The following is a 26,228-nucleotide window of genomic DNA, read 5'->3' on the forward strand; positions in this document are numbered from 1 at the left end:
TTAGGCACCCTCTGGGGAGGTTTATGGTTAGGCTACGGGAAGGGGAGGTTAGGGTTAGACACCCCCCCTCTCCCCCGGTAGGGTGCGGGAAGGGGGGGTTAGGGTTAGGTACCACTGTGGGTAGGTGAGGGTTAGGCACCACTAAGGGAGGGTTAGGGGGGGAGAGGTAAGGGTTAGGGTTCTTACCACCATTCGGCATTCCAGCGTCGGCATCTCATACCGATTCCGATTAAAGGTAGGAGTGTAATATTCATTTTATATGCATTTGCAAGTGCACTAACTTTTTAAACAAGTGTCTGACAAAACAGGAAGCTGGTATCTTATTCATGCTAAATCCATGTGGAAATGCATACAGTATGTAACTATCTTTTTGTGGTTGCAATGAAGACAATGTTTGAGGAGCAGGATGAGGAGGATAAAAGTGAGGGAAAAGGGTATCAGCATTGTGTGATATTTTACAGCGAGATACATTAGTCCATAATAGCAGTAAGATTCTTGTGTGGTGCGGAATGACGACATGGAGGGAGCGAGAAATGTACAGAAGAGGTCTGTTAGGCTGGGGGATGAGGATCCAAATTGTGCTACTCACGTTTCCTGTGCTGAGGTGAACCTGCCCTGGAAGTTGTTAATAATGTATGACAACATATTATGGATAGGCTTGAAAAGGGTTGGAAGCAGTTCTTGGTTTTTCCAAAAGGAATTATGGGGCACATCCACTAGACGATCTCCTCCCTTGTCCAATCTCTAAACGATTTTCCCATGATTTTTTCCCTTGAAATGTTATCTTTCAGTCTGAACGATTTGCAAACGATCTTTAATAGATCAAGTGAAATTGACTTGCATGTTCGGTCGACAGACGAGACGATCAAACGACCAGCGGGAGCGCGCATCGTTGATCGTTAACGACCAAACACTGCACGATTTATAAACAATTTTTAAACGATTGAATGATAACAACGTCGTTATCGTTCAATCGCCTTCTAAAATCGTGTAGTGGATGCCCCCCATTAGTTTGACACCTTATAGCATTTAGGACCTTTCAGATCAGCCCTTAGGAATGCCTAGAGGTACTTGTAGAGGTCGTGGGAGAAGAGAGTAGGACAGTGTGTCAGGCATGGGGGTTAATGGATGCTATAGATAAGAGAGTAGAACTCCTCCCACAGAGGTATTCGCTTTGGACATTCCCACCAGATATGGGTCAGAGAGCCAATTGGAGACACTTTATTATTATTATCGTTTATTTATATGGCGCCACAAGTGTTCCGCAGCGCCTTACAAAGTACATAAACAAATTGTAGACAAGTGACTTACAGAACAATACAATACAGGACATGGATAATATATATTGCTACATTAGCGACCATATTACCCAGATAAGCAACAGAACATAAGCAACCAAGGTACAGGTGCCCTAGTGGTGAGTAAGAAGTAAATTACACTATAGTAAGGAGAAGCACAAGAGGGTAGAGGGCTCTGCTCGTGAGAGCTTACATTCTAAAAAGGTGGGGGAAGACAAACGGGTGACACAGATGGGGTAGATGGGGAGGAAGGAGCATGTAGCAGGGAGTTAGAATGATAGCTGGAAGGCTTTGATGAAGTAGTGGGTCTTAAGAGCCTGTTTGAAGGATTGCAAAGAGGTGGAGAGTCTGATGGGGAGAGGGAGAGAGTTCCAGAGGTGGGGAGCAGTGCGGCACACTTGTGGAGTCATGCTCGCACTTTTTTATTCATCAGAGCATAGACAAACTGCAAAATATTTTAAGGGAACGCTCTCTTATGCAAACACATAAAGTCTAATCTGAATTAGCTTTAATTAATGCCCAGTCTATTGAGTCTCTCCATGTCCAGCTCCCATTTGGTTTCCATACCGTCAGAGTAACATATGAATGAGGGCCTGCTTGTGGTTGACTGCTATCATGTCACGTAGTTGGCCTCCGTAGATGGGATCTATATATATTGGGCGAGTACCCCACTTAGGAGGTGAAATTAACCCTGTGTGCTCCATGGTGACAATATCATCATGTCAGCCAAAGGACCCAAGATGTTCCTCACTAAAAATCGAGGTAGGATAAGGGTTGTGAACAATGCCTCACTCCACATAGGCACAGGAGCTGGGCTGCGAGGGTCTTTTATAACATCTGTAATAGCCTTAGGCAGTTCAAGGTGTTTTATTCTGCATAGATAACACTGTGAAACAGAATTATTTAGATGACAGCTGTGGCTTTGGAGCTGAACAGAAATGCAGGTTTCTCCAAGACACGGAACCCTTACCCCCTTATGAAAACACTTCTTAACTGCAGCACATTGCATTTATAATATGCTTTCATTGAGGGGAATGTACACTTTTCAAATGCATTGATGCTTATCAGATGCAGTGAAGTGGAACTAGAACCATTAAAATTCGCACCATAAGTTAAACACACATAAAAAAACAACAATATAATCTAATTTGCTACAACAATTTTTATTTCACATCCATTTCCATGTATTTATCTATAAGCTAACAAAATCATGACCACAGTACATATAGGAACACACTTTCATGATAAATCTTGAGCAGTGTTGTTGACGATGGCTCAGAAGGGCAGCTTGCATTCTTATTAATACATAACTGAATTGAGGATACCGTTCTGCTCCCTACCAGTGGAACGCTCTCCCTATCAGACTCTCCACCTCTCTTCAAAATTTCAAACGGGCTCTTAAGACCCACTTCTCTATCAAAGCCTAACGCACTGCTCCATTCTCCTTGCTCACTGTCTCTCTCCTCTGTGTCACCCCTGACTTCCTCCCACTCCCTTATAGATTGTAAGCTCTCTCAAGCAGGGCCCTTTTCCCTCATGTGCATTTCCTTCCCTCACTTCTACCGTCATCAACCTTAAACACTATCAACAAGAGCACCAAACCTTGGATACTATGACTGCTGCTGCTGTAATGTGGATTAACCTTGTCCATGCTCTGCAATGTTTTGTACTTTAAGTCACTTTTTTCTTATTTTGTTCATACTGTTTCTGTTTACCTGCTGTGTAAGGCACTATGGACCCGTTGTGGTGCCATACAAATAAAGGATAATAATAATAAAAAAAATTATAATTACTAAGTAAATGCAAATTCATGTACTGAACAGATTTGGCCATCATAGCACAGTAGTCCCAATCATAAATTATTTATATAATAATGCGCTATGAACTGTCCTGAGACCAGGGGCGTATCTATAATGGGTGCAGGGTGTGCGGGGAACACGGGCCCCTGGGTCCAGGGGGGCCCCGCACCGCACACCCTGCACCCATAGTATTACTTACCTCTCCGGAGTCCCACGACGGCGCGGGGGGACGGCACTGTAAAACGACTGGAAAATGGCCACGGTGGCCATTTTCCCGTCGTTTGCGCATGCGTAGTACAGGGAAAATGACTGCCACGGCCATTTTCCCGGTGACCTGTGCATACATTATAGACTCTGGGCACACTCTAGTGCCCAGAGTCTATAACTCTGGCGCTATCTGCGCACAGCTCAGTGCGCTGCCGGGCAGAGAGGAGGGGGCCCGTGTTGGAGACTGCACAAGGGCCCCTCCTCTCTAGAAATGCCCCTGCCTGAGACTGACATGCGCAATGGTAGAGAGGGCCCCCCCCCTAGCAGTACCCACTGCCACGACGGATGGGCGTGATAGATCATACCATAGGCATAAGGTTGGTATCAGGAGGCCGGGGGGACCCGGACCCATCATACGATGTAGATATTAGTAAGATTCAGTATGATTAGATGTAATCCAACAGGACTTCTGCCAAGCCAGTTGGGGTGTGTACCTGGAAGTGGTAGGGGGATATTTGAGCATACCGATTACAGCCGGACAGTCCTGATTTGAGCTGACTATCCCACGGTCAGCACGTACATACCACTTTGCTGGAAGTTGGGAGGTATTTCTCTGTTTCCTATGGCGCACGCAGCAGCGGCCGTTGCCTCCAGCCAATGCGTTAATTCAGTGATCTATTAGGAGGAGGGGAGGGCAATTGGGTTCTCTCTAGCATTTCAGAAGTGCTAAGCACGCCCACTGGGGGTGTGACCCTGCCTACTCTTATGCATACACACCCCAAGTAATTTCGAGGCCACACCCTGTATCCAAATTTTGCACTTTGCAAATGTTGGGAGGGTGTTTGAGGTCAGCTACCCTGTCATTTGGCCCTGATGCTCCAACAACAAGCGGGTACATTTACTAAGCGGCGTATTGCAAAAGCTGACAATTCTTGGAGCGTTTCAGCAGGAATTTTAAAAACTGCAATACTATTAAAAGCAAAACACACCATGGTTTGCTTTTGAATAGGATTTCCATTTTAATTTTTCCTACTTAAACACGCTGAGTTGCTAAATCAATATTACCCCAGGGTCTGTACAGTTTTGGCCTCTGCAACCTGTTTGGATCACACCAAGGGACCAGACTGCAACGTGCATAGGAATAGATGTGTTTATAACGCGGTATACTTTATATACTCAACCATACAAAAACAAATAACATTGTGTTTACAATAACATGTTTTGGCTATGTAAATACATGTAAATGGCATAGATGTGTATAGAGTAAATGAACCAGCGCTGAGTGACATTATGTGATGAGAGACACATTCCCCAGTCCTATTGTTTAGCTTCTCATTCATTAGGTTAGAGCCGCATGTTTTCCTAGTACAGTGGTTGTTTGTTTTATTATTTAGTGTTTTTTCCCCTGCTGCTGCCGCTGAGGAAAGAGGGGGCCGCAGAGTATTTTTACTGCAGCCACTTAACCAGCTGCAAGTCAGGAAGCCAGTGACAAAGCAATGGCAACGAATGTGCTGTGGGACCGTAACAAATAACACGTGGATCTGAAGCTGAATCATGGGAAGGGCACACGGGAGCTGCGAGTTTCTCCTCTAGTTTCAGAACAGGAGGAGGCTGGCGGAATTAACTCCTGTCCAAGGGATGTGAACCTGCTACTGCTGCCTGCTAATTAGCTTTCCTCCCAGACAATGAAGCATTGTGAATATCAAGCAGGTGTCTCTGGCACAGGCACATTATCATCAATAGCGAAACAGTATAAGGGCGCGAGGGTAAAAGGTGGAGATTTATAAAGAAAGAAAACAAAAAAACCTGGACACAAAGGGGCCCATTTATCAATAATCACATACTCTGGTCGCAATACTAGCTCCCAAAATTGCATGACTGTATGTGATATTGATTCATCAGAAGCCAATTAACCTATCAGAATAAACTCACACATACACGGGGAGAATCTATAAACTTTACAGATAGGTTGGAACCAAACTCATGACGCCAGGGTTGTTGTGAGGCTGCAATGCTAACCACTGTGCCTTAGTGCTGTGAGACAGCAATGCTATCCACTGGGCCATTAGTCTACCAGGTGCAGTTTCCATTATTTGCACTACATGTTGAGATAAGTGTAGTATTGATATGAAGAAGCTCAATACATGCGTCTCCTCCATGCACAAATTTCATTCCATCTCAAGACAACTTGAACAGCTGAGCTAGAAAGTGATGAAATTGGGGGGGTCCCCTGTCATGGAGGGATGCTGTGCAGGCTGGTGGGCATGTGCTTCTATGGAGACACTCTCCCCCCATAGACTGGGACCTTGTACCCCTGATCTTTAGGTATTAAGGTAGCGAAATTGGAACCCCTGGAGTTATTAGTATAATGGTGAAAACTCTACAAACTCAATTTATTAGTAATTGTAAAACACCTTTATTTGTATTCCAATAGGGGATTCTTCTTGTACGGCAATGAAGTTCTTCTTGTACGACAATGGGGATTCTTCTTGTACGTCAATGGGGATTCTTCTTGTGCGACAATGGGCATTTTTTTTCTATGACAATGGTCTTCTTGTACAACAATTGGGATTCCTATTGTACAACAATGGGGATTCTTCTTGTACGACAACGGGGATTCTCGTATGACAATGGGGATTCTTCTTGTGCAACAATGGGGATTCTTCTTGTACGACAATGGGTATTCCTTTTGTACTATAATGGGAATTCTTCTTGTACTACAGTGGGGATTCTTTTTGAACGACAATGGGTATTTTTCTTCTACAACAATGGGGATTCTTCTTGTACAACAATGGGGATTCTTCTTGTAAAACAATGGTCTTCTTCTTGTACAACAATTGGGACTCTTCTTGTATGACAATGGGGATTCTTCTTGTAAGACTATGGGGATTCTTTTTGTATGACAATGGGGATTCTTCTTGTAAGACAATAGGAATTCTTCTTGTAAGACAATAGGGATTCTTCTTGTACGACAATGGTGATTCTTTTTGTACGACAATGGAGATTCTTTTTGTACGACAATGGGTATTCTTCTTGTACGACAATGGGTATTCTTCCTAAGTGTCAATGGGGATTCTTCTTGTATGTCATTGGGATTCTTCTTTTATGACAACAGGGATTCTTGTACGACAATGGGGATTCTTCTTGAACAACAATGGGGATTCTTCTTGTATGACAGTGGGGATTCTACTTGTACGACAATGGGGATTCTTCTTGTAATGCAACAGGAATTATTATAATCCACAGAAAAAAATTGTGATCCTAACAATGTCTTTATTAGTAATTCAAATGATCTTTTTGTGACTCAAGGGAAATGTTTGTAGTGTAATTCATGGGAATTATTCTTTTTGTAATCCAAGACAGTAATCCACAGGGTAATCTTGTTATTATTATACACAGGGAACGACCATATTGAACCATATATATCACACATGCATACTGCTCTTCTGGGAATCACCTTAGATGATCCGCCAATCTTGATCAGAATCCCACACTATCTGTGATGCAATTGGCTGGCAGTAAAAGAAGTCTTGAGGGTTTTTTATTTATGATCACACATCATCATGTGGGGAAATTACAAATGAACAATGCTGGGGTGCTCCATTTATTTCAATAAATGATTAATTTCAATTAAGTTTCTACATTTAACACCCCACCCCTTAAAATGAATGGGACATTGGAATGAATGGGCCATTGAAATAAATAGGATACACAGCAAAATGTTGGTTAAATAGCCTCTAGGGTATAAACACAATTTGCTCTCATAGAGATCGGTGGACATTTCACGTGTAAAAGCTTGTTTTAACTCCACGGCTATGAAGCAAGCAGGGCAAAAAACGCAAAATAAACAATTTAGTGTGAATGCACACTGATGTAAGTATGAACCATACTAGCCAACCTTTAGCTCCCTCCTTCCGGGAGGGAGCTGTCGGTCTTCCATGGCAGGGGGGCGTGGCAATGACATATCATTGGGGACAGAGCATGGGGAGTGACAGGGCGAGCGCATCAACATGGCCCTGCCCCTCTTGACAATGCTGATATTAACGGCATTGTGAAGCAGGGGGTGGGGCCACGATGACGCAATTCAGCGGGAGGCTCCCGCTGAATCGGGAGGGTAGGCAAGCATGGTATATAAACACAAGTGGGTACATACAAATAGAATAGGCTTTGTATTCACATTCATTTGCAGGCTTTGCAGTTGAATTATAAATGTAAATCAGACGCAACATTGAAAATCCAGTGGGAAATAGGCCATAGGCTAAAAGTTGCCTTGTAGAAATATGATGCACATGCACATACTCTGAATTTAGGGATAATTGGGCTGATAAGGAGTTGGACGTATGTTAGTTTATGGAGTGTAATATACACAAATTGGCTTTGTGCACGCCCATAAAACCGTTTGGACAGGATGACTTTGAGTAATTGCTAATGAATGCCGATCGGCTCATATACATGTATTTGCCTGTAGAGGACATAACATTTATGGGTTTTAGAGGGCTGGTCTGGTGCAAATGCACAATGTTGATGGTGATCGTTGCTTCTGATAGCGAATTCATCTCTGAAGATTATACAGTAGCTGCTTCCTTCATGGCTGATGCATATATTATGTTTTGTGTGCATGCTTTAGTGTTTAGTGTTTCCTCGAGGGTCAGACCTGCTGCATAATTGAATTTTTTTTTTTTATTGTATCAACAACTATCAGCGTATACATATATATTTTGCAAGCAAAGCTAATGGTTGAAAACATTAATGTAAGTGTATGTAATATATACCTAACGTAACCCGGGCTGGTGCAGATACACACACATACTGTGATGCATATGCCTTGGCAAATGGGAGTAATTATTATATATAATATATATATATATATTATATGTGTGTGTGTGTGTGTATATATATATATATATATGTATATATACACACACACACATATATATATATATATATGTATATATATATATATATATGCAACTTTGTTTTTACGTGAATTACATCCAATATGCGTCCAACTCAGCATCGGCCCTCTTGAGACTAATTTGCACGTACTGTAGATAAAGTAAGGAGTGTAGTTGAAATTACTGGAGTAGTACTGATCCTGTCTACTCTGAAATGGTATCAATGTACTCCGGTGCACGCTGCAAAACAAATGCTTCCAGCCATATGCAAGATCCACTCTTTATATATGATCATATATCTCATCAAACACAATTAAATATTCATTTTAAAAAACGGCACATTAGCTGGCACATAGCAGTGAGGAATGCCCCAGTCTGCCCATGTCCTCTTATCGCCCCATGCAAAAGTTGCTTATTCCACATTTAGGGGCATATTCATCAGTATGGCCCTAAAGTGGCCCAAAACATTGGTATCCGAGTTGCGGTTTTGGATACCATGGGGGTCTATTTACTAAGCTGTGTTATGAGATAAAGTGAAAGGAGATAAGGTGCCAGCCAATCGGCTCTTAACTGCCATTTTTCAAACACAGGGGTCTAGTTACTAAGCAGTGTTAGAGTGAAAAGTGATAACGTGGCAGCCAATCAGCTCCCAACTGTCATTTTTCAAACACAGCCTGTGAGATGGCAGGTGGGAGCTGATTGGCTGGTCATTTATCACTTCCTTATCACTTTTCACTCTGTCTCCTAACTCTGCTTAGTAAATAGACCCCACAGTCTGTGACAAGGCAGTTAGGAGCTGATTGGCTGGTACCTTATCACCGTTCACTTTATCTCCTAACACAGCTTAGTAAATAGACCCCATATTACTGGAGAAATTCAACATCATTCCAGTGCAGTCACAACTGTTCCGAAAAACACTACCCATTCCGCCGCTAATTTCTAGCGACAGAACTTTATACGCATTTATTTCACACGCGTAAACTGAGTTCACGCATGCGCCCTACCGGTGGGGGCGGAGGGATCCAATCAGATCCTTCTTCTCAACCCGCACCATCTGACGTAAGTTCCCACAAGCAAGCTCTAAAAACTTTTAGTGTTCTGAGTTTGGTGGTCCGAGGGCCGCTAATAATGAAGGGGCCCAATAATAAATACGCATTTCTGCGTTAGTGATCATGAATAAGCCCCCTAGTCACCGAAATACATGTGCTGCTTTTTAAAATGAATTTCACATTTACACGTTGTGATCCCACAAAAGCAGTTACGGGGTTCCTGCACTGTACGTCAGCTTTACTGTTTTAAATATTATGATATATAAGAATGCTCCCGTGCCTGTAAACTGGTGTATGAGGGTTTATTTCTGCCTCTCAGGACTGGCCACAAAATTGCAAAGCAATTATCAAATAGTAACAAATTTTATGACATTTCTAATACTGAACTCAGGCACTAAAGTAATGAAATTAATACTCTGGCAGGGAAAAATTGTAAAAGATACTTGACATGCCTATAAATATCACACAGAAGCCTTTCCAAAGTTTTCCTTGCCTGAAACTGCTGTTGCGGGCTTTATAAATGTCACGCTTTGTTTCTTTAGTACAACAGAAGCCATGGTCAGATCTGTCCCCTGAGACCGTTTTAGTAAGTTTAGTAAACTCCTCTGATCTGTATTGCTAAAGATCACAATTTCATTTTCCAGTCTCGCACAATACAAAGCTCTGTTGTAGTTCTGTCTCACAAACGTTATCGCTCTGAGTTATTCTTTGTCACCAATATCACACAACGTTCCTGCCTCTTGAACTGTAGAAGCCCCTACATCAGCCTGTTATTAAGTTCCATGCTACTTGTACACATCACAGTGTTCTCTGTATCAGAGTCACTTGTTAGAATGTCCACTTTTAACGCAAGCACTGATATCCTACAACAGAATTACATAACCAAACCAACAGTACACATTATTATTTATTACTAGTTACTTATATAGCACAAATTCCACAGCGCTTTACAGAGAATATATTGCACATTCACATCACCCTGCCCCAGTGGAGCTTACACTCTATATTCCCTACCACATGTACACACACATGGGCTAATTTTTGTTGGGAGCCAATTAACCTACCAATATATTTTTGGAGTACCCGGAGGAAACCCAGACAGGCACAGGGAGAATATACAAACTCCACACAGTTAGGGACAGAGTGGGAATCAAACCCACAACCTCAGAGCTTGTGAGGCAGTAATGCTAACCATTACACCTTCTGTGTTGCCCACCATAAACATCAATTACCCATTATAGCTGCACAAAATACAGATTTTAGGTCAAAGTTCATCGGAATCATAAAGCTTTAAAGCAAGATTCAGATCATCAAAATTCTTTGCCCTTTGTATTTGAATAAATAATAAATATTTGTTGTATGACCCATAGGCTCTATTTTATGCAAAGTAGCTATGCCGCAGATAACATTCATGTAGGATGTCTGATGATGTATAAGAACGGACAGGTGAAGGTATGCATTGACTAATGAAGTGTATCACTAATGAAGTAACGGATAAACAATGCAATCTGACAGAGTTTGGACATGGAATGATTGTTGGCGCCTGCAGCAGCGATGTCAACATTATGGAGCGTACACACGGTCAGATTTGTCAGATGAACGATTGAACGATTTCAACGATTTTACCAAAGTTTTGAACGATTTGAACGATTGAACGATTTTTGACTGCATTAAAATGAATGGAATCGTCCAAGTCTGACTGCAAACCCATCAGATGTCAGATATCGTTATCTGACAAACGGGAACGCGCATCGTTGATCGTCCATCGTTCAGGCATGTCAGATATGAACGATTTTCCTTCAGATATGAACGACTGAACGATTTTTAAATCGTTATCGTTCATATCTGAAGGAAAAATCTGATCGTGTGTATGCACCATTAGTAAGATGGCTACACTGTTGAATTATTCAAAGGTGACAGTTGTGCACACTTTAACAACTGCCACCCTGGAACAAATAACCAGTGCGTTTTGCTAATGCTCGTATTGCTGCTGCGGGTGCCAACACTCATTCCACGTTCAGAGTCTGTCAGATTGGGCCGTTAACCCATTATTTCATGACTGAAACACTTCATTAGTCTCTGCAAACCTTCGCATCACCTTTCTTATGCAGTATCAGACATCCTACTTCAGCATTATCTGCGGAGGTGCTACTTTGCATGAAATCGCCTGGTGGTCATAATAATTTGGCCACTCAGTGTATATCTGGCATGTATACAGTCAAATCTGCAACGATTCAGGATAAATATATTACCACTGTGTATTTACAGGTGCCACCAGCGCACTTCTACAGCATGAGCGTGGCGGAGATCATTACTAAGAAAACAGAATCCCTGCGATCTGCCCTACAGGAGCAGCATGAGGCTGACTACCAGCATGCTCTGGTGCAGATAAAGGACACCGTAAGGGAGTCCGAGGGATTAGACATGAAGGAAACACTACAAGATCGGATCCGGCAATGGTTCATCGAGTGCAGGTAACAATAACTCTACTGTGTCTTCAGTCTAGTCCACGTGACATGATCCTATGGGGGAGATGTACTAAGCCTTGAAGAGAGATAGCACCAACCAATCACCTCCCAGTTGTCCCTTTACAGACTCTGGGGTAGATGTATGAAGCAGTGAAAAGAGTGGAGTATTGTGCCAGTGGAGTAGTTACCCATGGCAACCAATCAGCTTCTACCTATCATTTTATAGAATGTCTTTGATAAATGTAACCTCAAAGCTGATTGGATGCCATGTGCCACTTCTCCACTGGCACACTTCTCCAGTCTTTTCACTGCTTCATACATCTTAGCCTCTGTTTGCAAAATGACAGTTAGCAGCTGATTGGTTGGTGCTTTATGTCTCTCCACTTTATCTCTCTCCAAGTCTTAGAACATCTCCCCCTATAGCTGCACATACACAGCAATCGCATGTCTTAGAAATGTAACACGTTTGTTGGTTAAAAGGGTCAAAAGTCATTGACCAGAATGAATCTACATAAAGATACTGTAACAGATTAACACATCAGGAGCAAGTTGGGCCATTACCGTACAGAAATAATATTTTCAATAATAATATTTAAAACAAATGTCAAAAAGCAAAAAGCTTCTCTCCTAAAATGATACATTTGACACTATAAAGAAAAAAAAGACACCGAATTTCCACAATATTCATTATTGTGGATAATTACCCCCCTCCTCCCCCCCTCCCCCATTCCCAGCTTGGATCCATTAACACAATAAGCAAAACTGTGTTAACAGATGTAGGTACTACTTTCAGTTGCACTGTCCTACCCATGCCTGGTTCTGATGTGTACAGATTTAGCATTGCAGCTGCATCTTTGGACTCAGCAGCGATGCTAACATATGCAGAAGCAGCAGGAGGCGTCTGTAGAAGAAAGACGCCGTCTGTATGCTTCAACGATCCGCAGCTGCATCTGAGGAGCCAGCCATCGGATCACTTGCATGAACGTCCGCAGGTTACGCAGGATAGCCGGTTGGTTTCATGCTGCCGAGGCCAGGAAGTCTGCATCGGAAGACGCAGACCCTGGCCTCAGCACTCCCACAAAATGGAAGTGACGCGTCTCCGTTTTGTGGAACAGACCTGGTTGCTGCCCTCTCCCCAACCTCAAGAGGCTGAGGCTCAGGGGGCACTGCGAGCGATCACGCAGGACCCACTCTGCACAGGCATAGAACAGATTCTGCGCATGCACAGATGACCCACCATCGAATTTGTACGTAAACAATAAGGTTTACCTACAAATGGGAATGAGGCCCATAGTCATAAAGAATAAATTTACCAACAATAATGCAGACCAATACTACTTGTTTAGCGTTTCTTCACTGTCCATGGAACTGTGCCCAGAATATGTTCCTTCCCTAGTGCTGCAGGTTAGTGAATGAATACAAATATACATGTACAATAGTTACATCATGTCAGAGTTCACCCTACAGTATTAAACGCATTTCTTTAACTATCCTCACCGTCATTTAATCATAAGTGGGAGTGGACATTGGGACTGTATTTATTGTATCTGTTTTATTTATTTGTTTTATTACATTGGTCGAAGTGCACCTAGAAATGTTATTTTCTGCAATAATGCAACTGAAAATTGTAAAACGCGTCCCATAAAAAATATGAAATCCTTTTTCTAGCTTATCAAGTCCTTTTGTTGGATGGAAAAGCTGTTACCCTAACCTGCACTACATGAACTTTACTGGGACCGGGCCCCCTGCAAACCCCTTTCCTGATTTAAACACTCTTTACCCAGACACCAATATGTGGTTTCTGCATTTCACTTCAAAAGTTGTCTCACTCATGCGCCTAAAAAAGTTACACCAAACAATCCCCAACAAGTGCTCCCGTCAGACAGCGCAAAGCACAAATTATTGTGCTTCTTTGTATAAATGGGTGTATCTGCACTAAAGTAGGTACACACAGTCATAAAACATTTGCACATAACTAACGCAGGTAAAAATGAATATCAAACGCAAATTGACCATAGATCGTGGATCGTTAATCAGACTATTACTCTCTGTCTATTAGATTGAGCTGTAGTGTTATTCGGAAGATGGCGGCTGTAATGTCACCACTAGGGTTTAAATATGTTACTATGCTCTAACATGGGCTTTGGCGGCCATTGATTACAGACTGTTAGCACATACTATTTTATTGAAATTAGAAAGAAATACTTTTCCTACATGGAAAAAGGACAAGTACATTTATAAATTATTTATACCTTTTACAAGAACCACAATGAAATTTGTTATACATTTTGGGAACTGAATTAATTGTGTGAAAATAACTAAGTGATATGTGACGGACGGTGTTTTACATGATTTTGTACCCATGTATTTGTTTTCTATGTAATGCCCAGCCATTAAAATATATTAGTGCATGGGTTCAAAAGAAACCTTTTCCATCCTGTTGCTTGGTTAGGGTGCAAAATAAAAAGGTTATTTATGGAGAGGATATAGTAAAAATGGTGTTACCCCTTCAGCACACATATCTAGCAGAGGGGATGTAGGCAGCACCCCAGAGATCGGGATACCAGCGATCAGAATCCCAACTGCTGACATCCCAATGGTAAGTATTAGGCTTGGGGTTAGGGTTAGGCATATGTGCCTAATCTCCTGGAAGTCGCGGGGGTAATCCCCCGCACCCCCGGTAGAGTAGGCATTTCTCCCACATTCCTTGCCCACTTCCTAGTGATGGGGACAATTTCCACGGCGATCAGGGGTTCCCATGTAGGGGCCGGAGCTTAATGATGTGAGTCGGCAAGAGTCGCGTCATTTGGCCCCGCCCCCTGTTTTACTTTGCACCAATCGTGGCAATTTCCGGTGAGGGGGTGGGGCTTAATGATGCGGATCATCAGGCCACGCCCCCAATCGCCATCCACCTGCTTCTCCTCCCCAGTCTTCTCCTGAGGAGGAAAAAAAAAGGTAGGCAAGTATGGGGTTAGGCAATAGTGGGAGGGCTAGGGATAGGCTGCTTGTGGGAGGGTTAGGGATAGACTGCAGGGGGAGGGTTAGGTTGCAGGAAAGGTGGGTTAGGGATAGGTAGAGGGTTAGAGTACTTACCTGCAGGCGTCGGTATTCTGACTGTCGGGATGCTGCTGTCGGTATTCTGGACGCCAGCATCCTGACCACAGGATCCCATATCTATCCCCTAGCAGTGAGATAGATAAGGGAGCCTGGGGCTCTGCACTGTCCCCTCTACTTATATCTATGCTGAGATCATGTGCATAGAGATCTGCACTATACACTGGTGCAGACATGGAATGTGTGAGCCAGTGCAATGTACATTATGCCTATAAGATGACTTTGCCCACCGCAGAGCACCCAGACAGAAATGGTGATAAAACATTGCACTGAAAAGTATTTAGATAACTAATAAGTAAGATGGAGATCTTTAACGCTTTCTCTTTAAGGGGGCATGGAATTAGCGGTGATTGGCGCAAGGTGACGGCCTTTCTCCATCACTACACGACCAATAGCATTGCAGATTTATCTTCGCACCCTTTTTTAAATATAAAAAAAAAAATTTCATTTTTCATTTTAGAAAATACTTTAATTAAATTTGAGGTGCCTAAACTAACAAAAAAGTTGGTTTTTGGGCTAATTTGAGGCCATTTTTTTAACCACAATAATGACATGTAATTATTGGCCTAGCCAAGCTAATTGAAAACTTCCAATTACCTAATTAGTCATTGAGGGGTGCGGGGGTGTCCAAGTCCCGACATTTTTACCTCAAAATAAAGATTTTTACCATCATAGGGGTACGCACAAAAAAATCCCAAATTTCATGTAGAAAATCAAAGTGAGTTTGGAATTGGATCGCAAGTGTAATTTGCAGTGCGAGTTCCTTGTCCGAACAGCTCGCAGGACCGGACGTGCACCTAATTGGATTGACCTCATAGATGAGAACAGCGTAAGGCGAGCGCCGTGGGCGTGTAACAAGAGTGGCATCCTATTCTGAGTTGTGCGAGTGCTGAGGGGGCGCCTATTTCATCTCCATCAGCCAACATAAATCCCGATACCAGGGATGACAGCTGCGCCTGCGAACGGAAATAATGGCGCGGTTCACTGTGTAAACATGAAGCCGTGAATATAGTCACATTAGGATTCCGTCAGCAAATTCATATTGCGAATGAGGCCTACGCATAGTCGGGCTATTTGTGCTTAAAATGGTCTAAATGCAAATAACATTTCAGAGCTGTATTAGCATCATACTATGCATGTGGTATTATATGCCAGCTATCCATGCTATGAGGCAGGATCAAGGGCCAGAGGAGGTTTGTGAGGTGCCAAGTGGAATAACGAAGAGTATCAGAAGACTTGTTTGACATTTGACCTCAGCGGCGTCCATCTTTTCCCTCATCTTTCAACCTCTAGTGCTATTAGTGTTTCATTACATACTCTATTGCTAATGAATGCATCTCAATAGAGTGGCTCGTTATTCCCAGCACCAAAGAGCTCAGCATCAATATTTCCTTTTATCACCAAAGGCCAGGTCACTAGTTTGCTCTTCTCAACATCCAGCAGTTGGTAATCAAAACATCCCCTAGCAGTGCGAGGAGAGTCTCTCCATTATCAGAGCCTCTTGCGTAACGTTACTGGCTCACTCCACATTAAACCGTAAATATGAGAATGACTTTGTGCTCTCAGCAACTGAAATACAGCGTGATTTAGTGAGGCCGTAAAAAATCCTAAGTCAAACATTCTATACAGAGGTGCATATAAAAGTCAGCGACAAAGCATTATAATAGGGGCCTGTTTACAGCGAGTAAGATTTGTAGATGCATCTGAGGAGGAATTATAACACATCGCTATGTAGAGACATGAGGTTTTTGGTTAGCGTTCTTGCTGTGGTTTGTAGTTTTTATTCCTGCAGAAATACACCTCTGATATGTTTTCACATTTGTAATGTGGATTTGACAATAAATTTTGATTGATTGTTTCCCTCTGAAATCCAGCACTCAGAATAGCCGTCATTTCTGGCAATGGGACAGTAACATAGAAATGATGTTTGTAATTTATCAGTGCAGATCATAATGTAGTGGAAAGTAGGAAAACGGTGATGTCCTGACAATACAAGTGCCAAAGTGTATACTGTTACTGTAGCAAGGGATCGGTCTGTTAACATGAGACTTGGGCCCCTATTTATGAAAGGGAGAAAAGGGAGATAGGGCCTATCACAGCCCTCAGCCAGTGATAGCTATAGCGGGTCTCTCTGGCAGAGGCTTCCCTATGAAAGCACCGCCACTGTCCTATTTTCCCTATCCTGTTTTCACACTTTGCAAATGAGATCCGGCACAGATGCAATGCATAGACACGAAAACAATTGTATATACAGTAGATTTGGACACATTTTACGCCTATGCCTCTTTATGCTTAGGCGGACCCCCATTTATTAACGTTCGCTATTGCAATGCAGTCTGGGCATGACAGTACCGCCCATGATCACAATATGCGATCATAGCGCCCGGAGAGCTGCCGGGCTACTGCGCATGCGCAGTCACACAGACTGCACATGCACGGTCGCCATTGCCGCCAGCTAATTATGCGCGGTGTAGCCCATAGGCTACAGCGGCTAATACCATCTTCAGGTGGCGTTAGCTGTGGGGGCCAATATCCGGAATGCATGGCATTCTGCATAGTAATTTGGCAGCATCGCCATGCGGCTGCCTGCCGGAATGGAGGGATTGCAGCAGGTATCTCCGATACCTGCTGCAGTCCCTCCTTAATACATATGGGCGAAACGTAATATTTGTGGTTAACTCCCCCCGGGATTATACTTTTAATATACAATGATAAATGAGACCCTTAGAGAGTTAGGACATGGTAGGGAGGGAATGTGCAAACACTGGCCGTGAACACTAGGGGGTAAATTTACTAAAGTGAAAGTTTTCAGAAGTGAGTTTTAAAAGTGATGTTGCCCATAGCAACCAATCAGATTCTACTTAACATTTAACTAGCACCTTCTAGAAGATAATAGCTAGAATTTGATTGGTTGCTATGGGCAACATCACTTTTAAAACGCACTTCTAAAAACTCTCACTTTAGTAAATTTACCCCTAAGGGTGTGACCAAATGTGACTCATGCAGCCCACATTAAAGATGCGTATGCTCCTGTCAGGAGGTGTATATCTTGCAGGACCCCTGATGCAAATGACACACTGATGAGGATGACGATAACGATCAACAAGTGCATCTAGATCCCTCCCAGTGATATTATTACTCAAAGCCATAGCAAGGTGTTAAAGGTAATAGAGGGTCTATGAGAAGCCCTCAGGACCTCATTCAGAGTCGGTCGTTGTGGCCGCACGGTCGTACGCCACCGATGTTCGCTAAACTGCGCATGCGTAAAGTTCGCAATGCGCGTGCGCAAACTAGCTGTTACGATCAGAAATTACTCTCTCCTTGAACACAGCCAGGTCGGTAGTTTGATTGACAGATTGAACCGTTTGTGGGTGGTAACAGGGGAAGGTGCTTGAAAACGGGGGAGTGGAGATCCGAACGCAGGCGTGCCTAATTATGCGAACGGCGTATAATGGGAGTGCATAATTAACAAAATAGTGTCATGGCACACGTGACATGGGAGGTTTTTACACTGACATGATTGTAGTGCTTAAGAGAGGGTATGGTCAACCTTAACCTCTACGACCAGTTTCGATGGTTCCCGATGGTCTCGATTAATCCTTATATGCTCGGAGATGACGTGTAATGCGTACGAGAAGGAGGCGTATTTTTTTGTCTTACGGCCGCATCCTCCCCTTGGTTGTCCAGCTACCGATCTGATCTTAAGGACGCAACTAGCGAGTGCATCATTTGCATATCCGGACCCTTTTCCCTTACGAACGTGCGGCTGCAACGACCGACTCTGAATGAGGTCCTCAGTGCTGGGAGTGGGTGCCGGATTGGGACCTGGGTATGGCACCCCAGTGCTGCGTCAGTGTCCCAGTATCAGGAGATTTAAATGGTGCAATTTGTTTAGTTGTAGATGAAGTCAATTGCATCCCAGCTATATACTTATATTAGTTTGATCTTGTGCATATGCAAGTTTGGCTCACTGCAGAACACAACACCGAGACCCAACTTGCTCTGCTATATCCACGAAATTGATTACAGGTACTGACCTTTTTTTATTTATTTTTGGTTCACCTTTATCTCACGGCGCCAGGACTGGCTGTACTTTATTTATATCTGTAGTGTACTGTATGTTTTGAAGCTTTACTTTTTAAAGTGCTGATATGGACTAGAGAGCTGTGGGGGAATTCAGTGTGATAAATGTTACTCATGATAATATCTAGATAAATAGTATTTGTAGGATATAAATATACTGTAATCTCTCATGGGCAGGGCAGTCTTTAAGCTGACGTCTGCACCTCTGTTGTCAGCCCTGTATGTACTTGTTCTGTTTTTATGTATAGTTTGTATTTCGTATGATTGGTTTCACTGACTTCATTATTCTTCTTTGCTAAATGTTGGGTCTTCTTGCCAATAGTACTGCTGTAGCTTCTTCATATATAAGGACATTTCAGGGTGGTGGTGATTCAAGATATCTCTGTTATACCCCTTTTACACCAGAGCAAAAACCTGGGTTTTTGCTGGGTCTACCCGGGTTGCAGCTCAGTGTAAAAGGGTCCCTGAAAAATAACCTGGGTCAAGTCACCCTGCAATCCAACCCAGGTAGCTACCAGGGTTGGACCCAGGATGGACCCAGGTAATGGTGCAGTGTAAACGGTGCAACCCGGGTTATCTGGCCTGGATCATGCCTAAAATGAGCGGATTGGTGGTTGTGGAGCAATCACCTCCCACCTCACAGGTTTAGCAGGGCAGACCTGAGTTCAGTGTGAACAGGGCTGACCTGGGAGTAACCCAGATCAAAGGTGCAGTGTAAATGGGTCTGACCTGGCTCTGACCAGGGTTGGAACCATGTCCAAAAACCCAGGTCGGACCTGGGTTTTTGGCGGAAAAGAGGTATTAGTTGCATGATGTCAATATCATCTTATACCTCTTTTCCACCAAAAACTCGGGTCCAACCTGGGTTTTCAGACATGGTTCCAACCCAGGTCAGACCCAGATCAGACACCATTTACACAGCACCATCGATCTGGGTTATTCTCAGGTCAGCCCCGTTCACACTGAACCCGGGTCTGCCCTGCTAAACTTGTGAGGTCATAAAAAGTGACTGCTTCACAAGCACCAATCAGCTCATATTAGGCATGACCCAGGTCAGATAACCTGGGTTGCGGCGTTTACACTGCACCATTACCCAGGTCCATCCTGGGTCTGACCCTGGTAGTTACCTGGGCTGGATTGCTGGGTCACTTGACCTGGGTTATTTTTCAGGGACCCTTTTATACCCCTTTCACATCGCAAACACGGTTCGACCCGGGTTTTGAACCCGGGTCCGACCCAGGTCAGACCCATGTCAGGGCCTTTCACATCGCCTTAATAACCCGGGTTATTCCCGGATTATTGCAGATTTGGTGCCTTTTAACTCAACCCGGGTTGCCCATGTTAGAACAGTGTGATGTCACTTTTTTAAAGGATTTTATTGGCTCTCAATTATGATGACGTTTTCAGTAAAGAAAAGGAGGGGCTGGGGAATGCTTGCAGTGAAGATGACTATGTGACAGGTCTGCTTAATGCAGTATGGCCAAATGCATTGGCACACAGCTCAAAGAACTTCCAGTCCATGCGGGCAGCACCACTGCGATTTCTATTGTGGTCGTTCACCTTATGAAATGACTTCTTCAGTGCCTTCAGCTTACTGACCACCTGCTGTTGGCTCCTGATGAATCCAGATACAGCCAACATTTTGCTGATTTTGCGATAAGTTATCAAATCCTTGACAGTGCCAGTTATCTGATTACATATATCTTCCTCATGCCTGATCCACAGCAACTCCATTACTTCTTCATCACTCCAGTTTGCCATGATTCCCCCAACCTGAAAGTAAAGTGCAGTATAGTACACTGTGCTGTCTGTATATAGCTTATTATTAACTGCCTTTTCCCCAAAGTGTGCAAAGTGTGCAGTGCAGGGCAGTAATGTAACTACAGAGACATGTGCTCTGTGTGCAGGCTGGTCAGCTGACTGGAAAAAGCCAATCAGCACTATTTTCTCAGACCCTGGTCGAATATCCCGGGTCTGTACCATTTAAGAGCCAAATAACCCGGGTCCGACCCGTGTTTAACCCTCCTTTTAACCCGGGTTGAAATACCAGGTCTGTCGACCAGGGTTATTCATTTTGGTGCTTTCTAAAATCGGGTCGACCCGGCAATAACATGGTAATAACCCGGGTTATTTTGTCGAAGTGAAAGGGGTATTACACTGAGCTGCGACCCGGGTAGACCCCTGGTGTAAAAGGGGTATAATTGTTTGCTTTGTGCTGTTATTGTGTCTTTATATGTTCTCTTTATAAGCTCAATAAAAATGTACTCAATTTAAAAAAAAAAAAAATTATATATATATTATTTATCAATTATAATTTGCTGGTACCCCCGAATGTGCATGCACAATAGTGCGCACGGCGGCTGAAGAAGGGATTACTTTATACACACCGATACGGAATCAAAGTACTAAATATTTCAAATGTAACAAACATGACAGTTGCACTTCCGGAATCCCTCGTACATCCCTAACTTAATAAATAAGTTGAATAGGTCCAACAAGTAATTGTTAAGAAAGAAAATAAAAACAGCAAAAGTAAAATGTAGCAATTGTCTGGGTAATATAGTAATTAGGCAAAGCTTTACCCTGACTTTTCTCCACTTGTGCCCTGTGCACTGGGACACACAATGTACAGTATAAGGAGTCACACCATCTGAGTAAACAGGCAGTTCTGTTACAAGGTGGGAAGTGACTTATGTGTGTTTCGGATGCAGACTCCACAGAGCTAAATGAGGCACGCAGGCTTGTGATGTGTTCTCTGCATCTCAGCATCAAAGTTCCTGTGGTATAGTTATAAAATGCAGCTGATTTGTCATGGACAGGTATGGTAACGTGGGTTTATAATAATATGCCAAAATAAATACAGTATGTGAGGGATTATTCTAAGATGGATAGAAAGCAATAAAAAGGAGTAACTTTGCACCTAGGACATACCATGCTATGCAGGATAAATACTGGCTGCTGTTGCATGTAGCCCACAAATCCTGGACAGCTTTATTTTTACACTGCAATTTAGATTTGAGCTAGTGTACGCCCCCCTCACATCTAAATCTCTCTGCAGGTGTTATATCGAGATCGGTATAAATGACCGCCGGTTCAAATCCCGACAGCAGAAGACCGGCAGCCATCCAAATCCCGATCAGAAAGTAGGCTATCTAACCCTAATCTCCTCCCTAACCCTCCCTTAGGGGTGCCTAACCCTAACCCCCCTCTAAGTGCCTAACCCTATCCCCCGTGTTCCCGCAGCCTAAACCTAAGTCTTCCGGGGGGGTGCTTAACCTTAACCTCCCCCTGGGGGTGCCTATCCCTAACCCTCCCTTTCCCTATTCTAACCCTCCCGGGGGGGTGCCTAGCCCCTACTCCCCCCGGGAGCCCCTAACCCTCCGCACCCGCCGCTCGGCTTACCTTCGTTCGGTATTCCGGGCTTCAGGTTCCCGGCATAGGTAAAATGACAGGCGTCGGGATCATTAGAGCCCTACCGGGATTAAACAGTTGGGAAGCCGGCGGTCGGCTTTTCGACCGTCGGCATCCTGACTGCATCACGTTATATATCTGCCCCACCTGCAGTGCAGCGTGATTTTACCAAGGTGCAAATTTGCTATTTTTTATGTATTGCTCCCAACTTTGAATCTTATGTAGCTCTCAAAAATCTAGTGTAACATTTTGGGGCCGCACGGTGGGGCAATGACAAGCTTGCTGCCTCACAGCACTGAGGTCCTGAGTTTGATTCCCACCGAGGCTCTATCTGTGTGAAGTTTGTATGTCCTTTCAGTGTTTACTTGGGTTTCCTCCAGGTACACCAGATTTCTCTCACAATCCAAAAACATACTGCTACTGTAGGTTAATTGTCTTCTGGCAAAAAAAAAATTCACCCCAGTGTATATGTGTGTACAATGTAGCAGGGAATATGGATTGTAAGCACCACCGGGGCAGTGACTGATGTGAATGACTGACATCATCTCTGTAAAGCGCTGCAGAATATATGTACTCTATGAATTAAAAATAAAGGATTAAACAAATACGTATTCCTCGAATGACAGCTATGTGGCTGCTTAAGCCGTTACACAATCCATTGCACACGACAATACACAATAATGCGTTACACTGCTATGCACATTGCAAATGTACATTATTCACGGCTTAGTGGCTTACATCAGTTGTTGTTACAATAGTTCACTACTATTCATATCAGACGACCATACTGCTCTGTATGTACCCATTAACGAGACAAAATAAAAACTACACAATGATCTCAATGTAACATCAACGTTCTTTTGTGCGGGATACAGTTACATGTTCCAGCTGCAGACTATATAAATGTATTTCTACATTCCTGGAACTGGAGAGATTTGGAAGTTGGGGCATGAAGGGAATTCTATAGACCCTTACAAGTCAGCAGAGAGTTTTATACATAGGTAGTGATGCAAAAGAAAACACGAGGCTCGGGACAAAAGAAGGAGAATTCCTCACATGTTTCTATAAGCAGGAAAGGCTAATGAATGAATAATGCATGTCCCAACCGGGGAAAAAAAAAAAGAGGACTAATGAGCGAACCAGGCTAGCACACAGCCTGCCCTTCTAATGAGCGAGCCCGGCAAACACACAGCAGCCTGCTCCATAGAATGACATGCCACTCAAATATGTTTACTTAATTCTAGTACAAGAATATCTACCGAGAGGAATTCAAGATTAAGTGCTTTATGTCCACGGAGAGCATCAGCCACAGATGTAATTAATGTCTGGTCCTGCCCCAGTTGCTAAGGTTAATTAAAGCACGGCTAGGATATCCCCATCCAGGCATCCCTCAATATCTTGCGGACATGCTATTTGTCACTCGGTGAAGACACTCTTATCTTTGGTGGAGAAATAGTCTCATTGATGGATAATATTTTATCAATGAACTGAAGCATTTTACAAACAGGTTTATCAAATCTTCTAAAGGGGTCAAGTGGAGATGTGGCCCATATCAACCAATCAGATCCAAACTATCATTTATCTACTACGTTTTCTAAACTGATCGCTTTTTGGGAACTGTCTCGCAGGTCCCACCCTTGGGCCGCAATGTCCCGCAGAGGGAGGGGAAATTTGGGGGAGTAATGTTGCTGGTAAGTATCATCACAGCGAGGAGGAGAGCTTGGGAGCTGCCCAAGTAGTCCATAGTATATGATATGTTGGGAGGTATGACAATCTGATTGGTTGCTATGGGCAACCTAACCACTTGTCCTCTTTAGAGGGTTTGATAAATCTACCCCTGAATGTCGGTGTTATACTACATAACTTAAGGCTGAAGACCACCCTGAGTGAGCCAAAGACAGTTCTCCATACTCTTACAACACGTGAACAGTTGACAATAGCGGGAGAGCCCGTATTAGACATCTACTGGAAGGAAGTGTTGTCTTTTACGTCCCTCATCGGCAATTACTGTAGTTAAAGGCTGCTTCAGTAATTAAAGGGCATTGGAATTTTCTATAAAAGTATCTCGCATATTAAACAATCTTTTCACTTGCTATAAAGCGGTCTCGTTCATTGAAGTGGTTCCTGCCAACTGAAAGGCATTTTAAACTTGTGCAGAATTCATTACCTTGGTAAATCCTCATTTGATGAGAGTGCCAACTATTGGCCTAAGAAGGGGTTCTTTTATTTTGAAGGAAACAGACCTACCTACAGTAGACAGCTGTTTGTCTCTTTCACATTTATATGATCAAATGGAAAAAGAAGATTTTGGGGCATTTGTGCTTAAAGAACTCAAGATAACGAAATCCAGAAGCAATTTAGAAGGCAGATGGATGTAATATTAGATGTTATTAATGTTGTTTGAAGCAAGTTCTCACTTGTTTGGAATGTGTCCCACTTGGTAAAGTCGATTCCATCCATTCTCGAAGTCCGTGGTCTTAGGGTTGTTGAAGTGAAAGCTATTTTGTTACGTTTTGACCTTTTAATATTGCATTTTGTGATAAACTCAGTGCATTCCTTGTGTTGGAAGTAATGCCAAAACAGGAAGTGTACTGCTTTTATTGGTGCAATTTATTTTTGTGGTTTACCTCAACTCTTCAGTACAGAGGTGTGGGACAGGATTTGAGTCTTCCAAAAACCTTTTGGGTTGATTGATTTTTGCCAAAACATGCAAGAATTCACATTTCAAAATGTTATTTTGGAGATCACCACATTGGGAAGAAATTTTAAGTCTCTGAGTGACAAGAGTTTTGGAGGGTTACGTATGAGGACCCATTTATATAACGGTAAAGGTCCACGGGGGTTTGCCTACATCTGGAGTCAATGTTCTTTATGGGGTGATGCTGGATTTGTAGGTGGAAGGGGACCTTTATGGAGCTTCTGTGTGTAAAGATTTATAGGTTTGCTGACACTAATGAACAGGTCGGGGCAGTCGACATGGGGTTCGGACGGAACTCCTGAGTTCTTTGTTTTTCATGCTCAGCTGGATATGGATAAATTAGAGGTATTGAAAGTCAGATGGGTAAATGTCGGCCCAGTCTTGTGGGTCATTTATCAGTGTTTTACAGTAGCTGTGGTGAACATTTGGATGTAATCGCTGTGACATCTGTACACGTTCCAACTTGTGATCACTAGTTTGAGATGTCTGTAGCCTTTTAACCCAAATCTGTAGCCATCGCAAGCGGATGGTATTTGCTTAACTATCATGGATGCAAACTTAAATTTGCAGAGCACAAAGAACATCATGGTACAGTGTTAATCATCAATTTATCAGCCTTATTTTGTGCATTAAGGACCATAGGCCTGATTCAGAGTTGTACTGCTGCCAATGTGTACATAGATGCTAGGCGACAATATGCAAATGTAGCAGAAGCCGGGAGATGTATTATCCGCTCATCAGCAACTTCGCAAAGCCAAGCATCCTTCGCAGGTAAATCGATGATCGCAGTCCTCAGAAAGTCTCTGTTCCGGCAAAATGGAACTGAGACGTCGGAACCATATTTCTTGCGTATGAGATCGCAGATGCAGGCTATGACACACCTCGGAAACGGTCGCGACACTTCTGCGTTCTCTGCCTCCACTCCCCATTACCTCCCCCCAAAAGCTGCCTGACTATCAATCACACTGCGAGTAAATAGTCACTGCGAGCGACTATGGTAATGTACCTTGACGTATGCGCATTGCAACTTAGATGTTTGTGCGGTGTAATGATAAACGCTCAATTCTGTAACCAAGGGCATTGCGTACATCTCTGAGTCAGGCGCTATGTGCATAGATATCTTTCCTAATACTGTAATCGCTGCTAATTTTTAATAGACTTTTATTGAGATACAGATGTATTTGGTGGAGCACATGAATTCACATT

At 43.2% G+C, this 26,228-nt stretch overlaps 1 protein-coding gene across 1 annotated transcript in view; it reads left to right on the forward strand.

The window, feature by feature from the left end:
• DRC11 (dynein regulatory complex subunit 11) overlaps nucleotides 1–26,228 on the forward strand; it is a 215,090-nt gene that overhangs the window by 83,624 nt on the left and 105,238 nt on the right. The window contains exon 7 of the mRNA XM_088467766.1: nucleotides 11,517–11,722. Coding sequence (XP_088323892.1) covers nucleotides 11,517–11,722 — 206 coding nt within the window. The remainder of the gene's footprint in view (nucleotides 1–11,516; nucleotides 11,723–26,228) is intronic.

This window comes from Taudactylus pleione, unplaced genomic scaffold (assembly GCF_031769625.1).
Source record: "Taudactylus pleione unplaced genomic scaffold, aTauple2 ptg000074l, whole genome shotgun sequence".
In the NCBI taxonomy this organism is placed as follows: Eukaryota; Metazoa; Chordata; class Amphibia; order Anura; family Myobatrachidae; genus Taudactylus; species Taudactylus pleione.